Genomic DNA, 12,990 nt, shown 5'->3' with positions numbered 1-12,990 from the left:
TAATAAACAAGTTGTCAAAATGATATATGACATTCCGACAGATGTGTGTGTATGTACTGTAAACTTCTGATCATTTGAACTGAATGCTGCATCCTCAAGACTAAAAGTGTGACTGAAAAATTTGTTCTTCAAAATAATTGAATAATGAGGCCTATTACTTCATATGCTGCTTGCTTCTATGTCAACAAACTTGTTTCTGAAAATATGTGTGAAACAAAAGACAAGCGGCACTCCCATCTCCAAAGGAAGAGAGCTTCTGAGGCAGAAAGATTTTGAAGAGAATCAAACGGGAGCGTTTTAGTAAGAAAGCTTTTTTGGAACAGTAGTAGGTAGTAAGGTGCCGCTGAACTCTGCGGAAGAGGACCTTAATAATTATAGTTTTAATGTTTTATCATTAGGGATAATCATGTGGTTTAATAATGCCAGTGAGAGCAAGAGCTGAGGTTTTCTTTAAATGAATGAATCATCAAGATGTTATATTCAAGCGGTGTGTTAATGCAGTTGGGATATGCTATGTGCTATAGTTGGCTCAAAAAGGCACAGTCAAACATAGAATTAGAAAATGTAAATTCTTAGAGCTTGTTGTGCATATTTCATGAACCTTTCATTTTATTCATGATTCATTATTTTAACTTTTTAAACTTTTCAGCTCCGCCCCAATAGCATGTCTAAAAACTGCTGTAAACAAACATAAGTTACACATATACTGTTAACTGATATACTTTATGTTGGTTTAAAAGTTTTACTTTACGAAGTTAGAAAGTATATCAGTGTATGTTTTGTCATATCTACATTTTGAAAAATACACTTAATTTAGTCATATGGATGTGAGTACCGTATTTCCTTGAATTGCCGCCGGGGCGCTAATTTATTTAAAACCTTTTCTCACTCCTGCGCTTACCAAAGGCATGCGGTAAAAGTAAGCATGCGCTAATTATTTTAAAACCTCTTCTCACTCCGGCACTTACCAAAGGTATGCAGTAAATATTTGAGTGTGATGTAAGCTTGGACCTTAAATCCTACTGATTAGCTCTTAATCTTCTTCCCTTTATGCGATTTCAAATTACCGGTATTGAAATCAGCTTCTTCCATTTTGAAAATGATGACAGGGGAAGTGTCACTCGTGACGTCACGAGTTTGACCAGGCGGTAATACTAAGCATGCGCTAATTATTTTGGGAAGCGTGTTTGACCCGGCAGTAATTCAAGGCAGGCGCATACTATATGCCCTGCGGCAACAATTCAAGGAAATACGGTATGCACTAACAATAACTGAACATAAAACAATCACTGCCTATCATTTGGTAAAATATCCATCTTGCAGATGCGGTTGTCACAGCTGCTGTTGACAGTCCCTGACACAAGGCTGAAGCTTAGAGGTGACAGAGCTTTCGTCGCTGCTGCTCCCAAGCTCTGGAACGACTTACCTTTGAGTGTTAGACAGGGCTCCTCTCTTCCTTTTTTTAAATCACTCTTAAAAACTCTCTTTTATTCCATGGTCTTTAACATTCTGTAATCTCCATCCTGCTATGGCATTCCACTATGCACATGCCGTGAACCTGTTTTTATTTATTTATTTTTTATCGTGCTCTGTATGTGTTTTGCTTGTTTTTCTTGTGTTATCTTTTAACCTGCCTATTGTACAGCACTTTGACTATCCCTGTGGTAAATTTTAAATGTGCTTTGTAAATAAAGTTGATTTGATTTGATTTCATAGGTAACGACACAAGTACAAAAAACTGGTTTATAGAAAACTAAACAGACGGAAAGCGGCTGGGGGACAGAATTAACAAAAGTACTTTTACCTTTAGGTACCTTTAGGGATAAGCTCGAAGTCCAAGACAAGATGAGAAGCAAGTAACGCGTTGGTATCTACAAATTGCAATCAACCAGTGCCTTCTTGCCATAGCATGCGTGTGCAAATGAATCTGCCAATCAATTACACCTGTGACAATATAATTCCGCTTAGCTCAGGGAATGCTGACGTCTACAAAAAAGCGAAAAAAAACAAGGAAACTGCAAGGTGGAAATGAATAAAAACAATGACATGAAAAACCTAAGAACACAGACAAGAAGAGAACTGAGCAACACACCAGTCCCTCCGCACATGATTGATTGATTTATTGATTGAAACCTTTATTAGTAGATTGCACAGTTCACTACATATTCCGTACAATTGACCACTAAATGATAACACCCAGATAACTTTTTCAACTTGTTTAAGTCTGGGTCCACGTTAATCAATTCATGGTACAAATATATACTATCACCATAATACAGTCATCACACAAGTTAATCATCATAGTATATACATTGAATTATTTACATTATTTACAATCCGGGGGTTGGGTGAGGAGCTTTGGTTGATATCAGTACTTCAGTCATCAACAATTGCATCAACAGAGAAATGGACATTGAAACAGTGTAGGTCTTTCTTGGTAGGATATGTACAGCGAGCAGAGAACATAGTGAGTTCAGATAGTATAAGAACAAGTATATACTCTAGAAATACATGTCATTATTTACATTAGGTTATTTACAATCCGGGGAGATGGGATGTGAATGGGGGAGGGTATTAGTAAAGGGTTGAAGTTGCCTGGAGGTGTTGTTTTAGAGCGGTTTTGAAGGAGAATAGAGATGCACTTACTTTTACACCTGTTGGGAGTGCATTCCACATTGATGTGGCATAGAAAGAGAATGAGTTAAGACCCTTGTTAGATTGGAATCTGGGTTTAACGTGGTTTGTGGAGCTCTCCCTGCACAGTATGAACTTTGGAAAGTTGATTGACCAACAAGCTGGTGTCAGTGTTGAACAGCCATGGGGCACATCATCAGTGGTGTTTCCTGCAGTCAGTCATTGTGTATTTCAAGCCCCGGTTTGTGTCGCAGCAGCTTTTAAACAATTGATCTGCCCTCTTGGTCTGTGGCCACCTTGTGGCTTTCTCTGCGGCTTTAGTTGCAGATCCGGTTGCCTTCCCACTGAAGCCCAGCAGCTGAGGGCCTGCTCTACAAACCCAGCACTCTTCCATTAGCTACTGACACTTGACACGCTTCCTCTTGTTGGCCTCTGCCAGGGCACTGTTAGTTCTGGTATGACCGTCTGCGTGGTGAAGTCTGATCTGATCCTTGCTGGGAACTTAAGCTGTTTGCCAAGATCCACTTTCTGTTGCCAGTCATCAGCAGGTAAGGAAGCCCGACATTGCTGGTGGTAATGTGTGGGGCTTCTCTCAGGCTCTGTGGAACAAGATGGTCTTTGGCTTGTGGTGGCCGTTGATGATGTCTCTATGGCTATGCTCTCAGCAACTCACCCGAGCACCTGGTAGCATCCGTCTCCATATGCGTTTAGGCAACTGATGAGAAGGTGTTCCAGGGATGGCTATGTTTGTCCCTCAGTAGCTTCCTCCGGGTGTTGTTAAGCTCGGCTAGCTTCTGTTTTTCTTCTTCACTAGCGACTAGCCATCTTTGGCCATTTTATAGACTTCCAAGTTCTTAGCGCAGTTTGTAAATTTGGGTGGACCTTGTGTAGTGCGACTTTATGGTTTTGCTGTCAATGTTGCCAAATCTTTTTGGATACATAGTTGACGTTGCTCAGTTCCTACAAGAAGGAGAGCCTTTGAATCCCAACCTTGTGTAGTGGGACTTAATGTTTTTGCTGTCAATCTTGCCAAATCTTTTTGGATACATAGTTGACGTTGCTCAGTCCCTACAAGAAGGAGAGCCTTTGAACCCCAACGAAACAGCCCACGGTGGCCAACTATGCAGGGTTGTTAAAGTTTGACACTGACGTGAGCGAGATCTTGGATACGTCAGCCAAGAGGGAGGTGGATAGGCGGCCCAAGACCAAGCACTCCATCTAAGGAAGAAACCTTGAACACAATCGAGATCTAATGTAATAGAGGAATGAGAAAACAATGCATGTTTAGTGAGGGAAATAATCATTTTACAATGTTATTACATGTCACACGTTAATTTTCATTTAATTTCAAAGACACAAACAGCCCGTAATGACAACTGTACATGCATCTGCCTTACATGGCGCAGGGCCTGGTTTCGATCAAGGTAAGCATTAAAGGCATCTGCCATAAATACTAAATCTAAACCATTAATGTGATTGACTCGCTGTGGCAACCCCTGACAAGAAAAAGCCTATGACTGAAGAAATAATTTGCTGTTGTTTGTGTGTGATAAGTGCCGGATGCCCATTCTACATAATACTTAGTACTTGGTCAAGAAGCAGCCCCAAATTATAACGTTTCCACCACCTTGTTTAGCAGTTTGTTGACAGTCGTTGACAGTAGAGTTGAGAAAACCTAGCAATAATGTTTGAAGACTTTCTTGAATCAGTACTATTGCTCATAGACCATAAATTAGTAATATTAGTGTTTTTAAACGGCATTGCTTGTTCTGGATGTCCGTTTTTGATTACACAGTTTACAGTTTTTTTTATTAGTGTTTTTAAATGGCTTTGCTTGTTTTGGATGTCCGTTTTTGATTGCACAGTTTACAGTTTTTATTTCTGAAATAATACTTGGTCCTGAGATGTGGCTTTTTTTTAGCATTTAACTATGGATTTGTATGTGCAGCCTGTCTCCCCTACCATTTTTTTAAACACAATGTGGTCTGGAAGTGAAAATCATTCTCCACTCCTGGTCAAGAAAAACTTTTGTTGTGTCCCTCGATGTCATGTTTTCATGCTTCAAAATACTATCTATATATGCTGGGATTATTTTGAGTTGTTGTATAATTAGACACACTCAGAGGGTGAACCAACTTTAACCTTTTTTTATTGACCCCTCTTCCAGACTGGACAATTTGTCTGGACATACAAACAAACAAACTGTTCTTTTGATTTTTTTTGACCATCTTAAGGTGCATTGACACATTGTCGGTTCAGATGACAGTTAATGGGGGTTTGGCAATTTGCTGTGCTCTGCCAGAGACTGTGTTAACACCGAACACAAAACCTGGACACAAGAAAATTAAGCGTGTAAAACTTTTTCGTGGTGGTCTTGGCGGTTTGAAATGGGGGCATGTTCATTACACCTTTCACTGTGTAAAGAACGGCAGCCTCCATATTTGTACTGCAAGATTTGTGATAATACTGTGTTATTACTGCCCTAATTTGCCAGTTACATTTTCATCCTGGACAAATATGTATATTATTAAAATACCATTTTCACATCGTGGTGGAGTTAAACACGGAAACATGATAAGCTAATCAAGGAGCTGCACGAAGGCACTGTGGTTAATGTAGAGTAGACGATGAAGGACTCCACCGCCTTTTGGGTAGATCCGTGGTATTTCTGCGCCAATCTGTGTTGACTCAATGTTCAAAACTTTTTGAAAAAGGCTTTCCTGCATCCTTAATACACGGTTTAAAGCGGTTTAACAAATGCCATGAACTGACAACCAATCAGCGTTGTGTGAATGCTCCTTTAATTACAAACGGCATCGTGCTTGATATTAACCTTGTTTTATTTATACCATTAGGACGGTACATTATGAAGGTGGAGCAGTGTCCAGTCATGCCAGGTCTCTGTGGAGGCTGGAGACACGGCGAGTTCTGTGAGTGCATTACACACATCTACAAACACAATTGATCACACAACGCATTCTTTACACAGCTAGATCCAAGTTATACATATTATATATGGAGTTTTCATGCAAAATTATATATATATATATATACGGACCTTCCATACCTCAGGCGGTACTGCATCAAAAAGCGACATCAGTTTGTCAAGGATATCACCACATGGGCTTAGGAACACTTCAGAAAACCACTGTCAGTAACTACAGTTTGTCGCTACATCTGTAAGTGCAAGTTAAAACTTTACTATGCAAAGCGAAAGCCATTTATCAACAACACCCAGAGATGCCGCCGGCTTCTATGGGCCCGAGCTCCTCCAAGATGGACTGATGCAAAGGGGAAAAGTGTTCCTGTGGTTCGACGAGTCCACATTTCCAATTGTTTTCGGAAACTGTGGATGTTGTGTCCTTTGGAACAAAGAGAAAAATAACCATCCGGATTGTTCTAGGCGCAAAGTTCGAAAGCCAGCATCTGTGATGGTATTGGGGTGTATTAGTGCCCAAGGCATGAGTAACTTACACATCTGTGAAGGCACCATTAATACTGAAAGGTACATACAGGTTTTTGAGCAACATATGTTGCCATCCGAGCAACGCTATCATGGACACCCCTGATTATTTCAGCAAGACAATGCCAAGCAATGTGTTACAACTTGTGGCTTCATAGTAAAAGAGTACTAGACTAGCCTGCCTGTAGTCCAGACCTGTCTCCCATTGAAAATGTGTGGCGTATTACGAAGCGTAAAATACAACAACGGAGACCCCGGACTGTTGAACAACTTAAGCTGTACATCAAGCAAGAATGGGAAAGAATTCCACCTGAAAAGCTTCAAAAATGTGTCTCCTTAGTTTCCAAGCGTTAACTGAGTATTGTTAAAAGGAAAGGCCATGTAACACAGTTGTGAAAACGCAAAAAAAAATAAGTTTCTCCCTTTGAAAATTAAATATCTTGTCTTTGCATATGTTGAAAATAATTTGCATTCATTCTGTTTTTATTGACGAATTACACAATATGCCAACTTCACTGGTTTTGGGTTTTGTACAAGTATGAAAAACATAATAAACACAAGATCAGTTACAAGCCTTCTTACTCTTTTAGCCCCCACCCACCCAGTTCCCAAGGTAATTTTCCCTTAGTGCCTATATCAAATATATGCAAATATAGATTCAATCAAACAAAGTATATTAAAAACAAATAAATTAATAAATAAGATTAAAAAAAAAAAATATATATATATATATATATACCGGTGTATATATATATATAATAAAAAATGTAATACAAAAATAATACAAGTAAAAAATAAATAAAATAGATAAACACAAGGAGTTGGAGTTGTCTTTCTCCAACGGTTAACTCTTGTCTAATTTGTGCCACTCACATCGCCTGTGGTAAATGGTAAATAAGTTATACTTGTACAGCGCTTTTTTTACCTTCTAGGTACTCAAAGCACTTTGACACTATTACCACATTCACCCATTCACACACACACTTTCACACACTGATGGCGGGAGCTGCCATGCAAGACGCTTACCACGGCCCATCAGGAGCAAGGGTGAAGGGTCTTGCTCAAGGACACAACGGACGTGATGAGGTTGGTAGAAGCTTGGGATTAAACCAAGAACCCTCAGAGTGCTGGCATAGTCACTCTCTCCACCACGTCACACTGTCCCCCGGGGTGATGACAAGCTTGTCCCTAATAAGGTCTAGGAGGGGGCCCCGAGTTTTATGGAAATACGTCACAAATCCTTTCTGCGAGAAACCGTGACACACAAGATTTTAGAGTATACAGTTGACGCAAAAGTTATTTCAAACAATATTCTATTGATGTTGTTCAGTCTTTTAGTCTTTGTCAGTCAACCAATATTCTTGAAAATGTTTTCATCCTACACATTACGTAAAAGTGAACTAATGTGCAATACAATTAATCGTGTTTGAGCAAGATTTTTTTTCCCGCTTCCGCCATTCTAGTCACTGCCGTTGTGTCCTTGGGCAAGGCACTTTACCCACCTGCTCCCAGTGCCACCCACACTGGTTTAAATGTAACTTAGATATTGGGTTTCACTATGTAAAGCGCTTTGAGTCACTAGAAAAAAGCGCTATATAAATGTAATTCACTTCACTTCACATTTTTTGTCTGGGTTTGCATCCAGGTGGAGTGGTAGTCACATTCGCTGGGGCCAACCCTTCAGACTGAGACATGTGACTAGTGGGAAGTATCTGAGTCTGACAGAAGATAAATCACTACTGCTTATGGAAAAAGAAAACGCAGATGTCAAGTCAACAGCCTTTTGTTTCAGATCTTCCAAGGTATTCAGTCATTCAGTGATTGTCTTCTTCCTGAATTTTTTTCATGAGTTCTCTTTTTCGTGGAAATTCAGGCATGTCAACAGTAGTCAGGATGCTGCCTGACATTTTTCCAACAATTAGTTACAATTTTTCTACAGTAAGACTTGAACCGTGACCCTCCGGTTCTGTGTCTCAAGTCCTTACAGACATCCACCCTACATGTAGACTGTAGTCTAGTGTTTTACAAACAAGTGACGTTGTAATTGTTTCTTTCTTTGTCAGGAAAAGGTTGAGATTGGTGTGAAAAAGGAAGTGGATGGCATGGGAATCCCGGACATTAAGTATGGTGACTCGGTGTGTTACATTCAACACATTGATACTTGTCTGTGGCTCACATACCAGACTGTTGATGCCAAAAGTGCACGCATAGGCGAAGTTCAGAGAAAGGTATGTATGTATGTATGTATGACTCAAGTGTTATGAATATGAGATTAAGTGATCCAAAGCAGACAATTACATTTTTACTACATCCTGACTATAACCTCAACATTCATCGACACATCAATGTTGTAATGTACTAGGTTAAAGTCATTTTTCTTCAAACTACCTTTACACATGAACCATTACCGACTAATTAGCTAATTGAATTGATGAAATCAGTCTTGAATAGTTCCCAGTAATTATTTTCTCATGTCATTTGACTGTTTTTAAAATGTCAAAACATCAGAAAAACATCAGCAAACAATTACGTTTCGCTAAACTTACGTTTTGTATTATTATTTTTAATTAAGATTTTGTACCTGGATGTATTCAATTCCTTACTTTTTGTTAGGAGAGGCAAGTGTATTTCTAATTTGTTTGTTTTTTCATCACAAGGCCATCATGCACAACGAAGGTCATATGGATGACGGGCTGACTCTGTCCCGGTCACAGCATGAAGAGAGTCGCACTGCCAGAGTAATTCGCAGTACTGTGTTCTTATTCAACCTCTTCATCAGGTGGCTTAGCACACACACACACAGATTCATTCCTTGCACATTTTACATCAACTGTCTTTCCTTAGCTTTGAACAATCGCTTTTGGTTGCTTCATTCCTAAAATAAAAAGCTTGCAGGTCAACTAAATACAGCAAGAGTTACAGCTATTGATGATTTAGTATTTATGTTTTTAAATAGCAACAAATGTACTGTATCTGCCTATTCAGGTGGTCCTCAGGTTACAGATGAGTTCTGTTTCTAGGCTGTGATGCAAGTCGAGTTTTAGTGCAACTTTGATTCCCAAATCATAGCTGCTGTGATTTAACATCCAAATCACTCACACTGTACTCAACACATTAAATATACTGTATAGACCAGACCTGGGCAAATCAAGGCCCGGGGGCCACATGCGGCCCGTTGAGCTTTTCAGTCTGGCCCGCCAGACATTCCCAAATAATTGTTTTAGATCTTTAAGATGTAAACTGTGGCTGCCATTAGGATGTGCAGTCATGTTTTCTAATGACCGTAAGTCTTCAACTATAAAAAGTATTTCAATGGTTGGAATCTGCGTTTATGTATGATATACCAGTTACTATGGTAATGTAATTAGTTACAATGGTAATCTACGTCACACCGGCTCAGACAAGGCACCAAGCAGTGTGGGCGGGAAGCGTTTCCACAGACGTGGAAGGAAATCTTCACAACAAAGTTCTAAAGCTTAGTGATGTATAGAATAGAATAGAAAGTACTTTATTGATCCCTGGGGGAAATTCAGCAAATATCAGATGAATCAGATTGTAGGTGTGTTTGTTTTGTACCCTTTGCGTTCCTATTTCACTGTTAGTTGCATTTTTGTAGCGTTTCACTTGATTGTTAAATATGTCGATCAAAAGGGGGTGTTATATTCATATTTTGTCAATATTCAGTGTTTTATCGTTCATAGAACAATTTAAAATTCCATTAAGTTTTTTAAGGCGTTCTGTCATTATGTTTTTAGCATTCAATCAGACATTATTGTGAGGTTTTATAATAGTCTTCCTAAAAATAGATATACCGGCCCCGCGACACATTTTTGTCCCTAAATGTGGCCCCTGAGTCAAAATAATTGCACAGGCTTGGTATAGACAATACAGTAATAAAAAGATCCATTACAAGAACTAAATGAACAGTTACTTACTTTTGTCCATGTGGTTGTCTTGCACTCTGGAGAGGGCGTTGAAACTAGGGGGAGACAGATCTCATGGGAGGGGGAAAGTTTTAATAATGACACCACTACACTGCTTAGTAAACGCTGTACATTTCGTAGTAGAAGATACTTTCACCTGTTGAAAATTTTTTGGAGCAGCTTGAATTGGGCATGTCCTTAATGTTCTGTACTTCACTGAGCATTTTGTGATGTCCAATTTCACTTAAAGGGGAACGTCACTTTTTTTTTTTTTTCCTATCGTTCACAATCATGATGAGACAGAAAAAGATGTGATTGTATTCTATTGCATTCTAACTTGTAAATAAAAGCAATTTTACACTGGAGCCATTGAGAGGTCCTCCATTCCGCCCATAAAGCTCTCTAAATAAGTCTAAAAAAACATCCAAAAATCGCCAACAATACTCCATTTACGTTTTGTGAACTGAATTCTGACCAAGTATTAACAATACCGTTATTATAATCACTAAGAGAGACAAACAATTTTTAGTGGCGCGGTGATCACATAGCTTTTGCTGCCAAATTGACATCTCTGGCTGGTGAGCTGCTTTCTCGCCTTGGAGTTAGTGAAAGTTTATTCTTCATAAGTGATACACAGGTTCCATCTAGTGGTACGCCAAATAATTACTTAATTCAGGGGTCTCTAAACTACAACTTGAGGATAGTCCCAAGTGTATATTTAAAACATGACATTTTAAACATTACTATTGTGTTGCAATCCCAACAGGTCAACAGCGATTATTATTGACCACGTGCATAACACAAATACAGTATGCACTACAGATGCGCGGATAGGCAATTGTATCATCCGCATCCGCATCACCAAAGTCGTCATCCACCCGCCGTCCACCCAAACCAAAATTTTATCAGGACCGTACCCGCCCGCCAACCGCCCGCTGAAATATATTAGAGGTTGTCCGCCTTTACCACTCATAGAGCTATTTAAATCTGTTCCACAGAGTAATGAAGACAATTGGAGCCGCTTACGTTCCCGTGACAATCCGATAGCGTTCATCCTGATTACAAGAACATGGGCGTGCTGTAAAGCCATTGCCTTAGACATCTTCAACAACATGTACGAACCGTTTGTTACATGTTGTGTGCAGCTTCCGCAATTACACGTTGAAGATTGAAAGGCATACTGGGTGATACAGAGTTCACTGATGGTTGTGATATAAACAACTTTAACACTTACTAATATGTGCCACACTTTGAAGCCACACCCAACAAGATTGACAAACACATTTCGGGAGAACATCCTCACAGTAACACAACATAAACGCAACACAACAAATACCCACAATCCTTTGTATCCGTGACAGTTCCTGAATATATTTTACACCCCCGCGCCCCCAACCCCGCCCACCTTACCGACGCACGGGGGGGGGGGGGGTGTTTGCTGCTAGTGGGGTGTATAAAATAGTCAGGAAGTGTCATGAATACAAAGGATTATGGTTATTTGTTGTGTTTTGTTTATGTTGTGTCACCGTGAGGGTGTTCTCCCGAAATGTGTTTGTCGTTCTTAATTGGTGTGGCTTCACAGCGTGGCTGTGAGTGTTAAGATTGTTTATATCACAACCATTAGTGTACTCTGTGTCACCCAGTATGCCTTGCAGTCGTGTGCGTGTTGCCACGGAAGCCACACACAACATGATGATGGACTGACAAGCAGATTGTACATGTTGTAGTAGGCGACAAAGCCAATGGCTTCATAGCACGCCCTAATACTTAATATCTGGGTGACTACCGGCGGTCATTCAGGATAATAATAGCGTCTCTTATTGTCTTCTTCGCTTTATGACACGGGTCTTAAATGGCACTTTGAATGGCAAAGGATACCGATCACAGAACCATGCATATCAAATATTTCCGGATGGTTCAACCGCCACCCGCCCGTATCTAATTAAAATCAATTTTTTGTCATGTCAACCGCCCGACCCGCGGTTTATCTGCGGATGAGACCGCAAACCGCGCATCTCTAGTATGCACAGACTATATAAATGTACTAATTCGTGTAATAGAACTATACACAATTCAAAAATACACCCTTACTATGCCTAAATACTCACCAAATTTGACATGTTTGATGCACTTTAGTTGCTTGAAGGAAATAGGTAAAAAATGGATGGATGGATATTTCCGATTGATTACAAAACTTTCAGGAGGTCATCAGGGAAGTAAACTAGGTTGTAATAGTTCACATTCTCTTAATTAATTGGGGGACAGCGTGGCGCAGTGGCAGAGTGGGCGTGCGCAACCCGAGGGTCCCTGGTTTAATCCCCACCTAGTACCAACCTCGTCACGTTCGTTGTGTCCTGAGCAAGACACTTCACTCTTGTACCTGATGGGTGCTGGTTAGCGTCTTGCATGGCAGCTCCCTACATCGGTGTGTGAATGTGTGTGTGAATGTGGAAGTAGTGTCAAAGCGCTTTGAGGACCTTGAAGGTAGAAAAGCGCTACACAAGTACAACCATTTATTGTTTATACTTCATATTGTAGTGATGGGAATGTCAACGTGTTGTTGTTCCGTTCGTTAGCTAAAGCGTGTTTTACTTCATTCTTTAACAAACTGACATTTCTAAAATCATATCCTAAAAATATTGTAAATTCAACATCTTTTATTTTTGTAAAAATATTATTTTTACCGTTTTGTGTTGCAAAGAATGTGTCTGTCTGTGTGTGCATGTTGTTGTGTGTGCATCTGTTGCACACATGGCTCCACATATCAGTAAATCGAATTCTTCAAAAATTATGCTTTTTCGCTGGTTAGACAAATTTTTGTCAAACTGCCCTCTTTCAATTTGGCATTACATATATATGCATATTTAAATCATTGTGATCGCGGTTCTGTGTGAAAGCATCTGTTGATGTCACACGCACCCTGACATTTGAACACAATGACACAATGAATGGAATATGAAAAAAGTTTTA

The 12,990-nt window shown here is 39.7% G+C and overlaps 1 protein-coding gene across 8 annotated transcripts in view; it reads left to right on the top strand.

Annotated features, from left to right (window-relative positions):
- The window catches only part of ryr2a (ryanodine receptor 2a (cardiac)), a 310,189-nt gene that overhangs the window by 94,771 nt on the left and 202,428 nt on the right, over positions 1-12,990 (top strand). For all 8 annotated transcript variants that reach the window (XM_061908696.1, XM_061908695.1, XM_061908691.1 and 5 more), the window contains exons 9-12: positions 5,490-5,564; positions 7,743-7,899; positions 8,161-8,325; positions 8,755-8,876. In XM_061908696.1, coding sequence (XP_061764680.1) covers positions 5,490-5,564; positions 7,743-7,899; positions 8,161-8,325; positions 8,755-8,876 — 519 coding nt within the window. The remainder of the gene's footprint in view (positions 1-5,489; positions 5,565-7,742; positions 7,900-8,160; positions 8,326-8,754; positions 8,877-12,990) is intronic.

This window comes from Nerophis ophidion, linkage group LG08, assembly GCF_033978795.1.
Source record: "Nerophis ophidion isolate RoL-2023_Sa linkage group LG08, RoL_Noph_v1.0, whole genome shotgun sequence".
Taxonomy (NCBI): domain Eukaryota; kingdom Metazoa; phylum Chordata; class Actinopteri; order Syngnathiformes; family Syngnathidae; genus Nerophis; species Nerophis ophidion.
The sequence above is the reverse complement of the archived record's forward strand: the minus strand, read 5'-3'. Positions and strand labels throughout refer to the sequence as shown.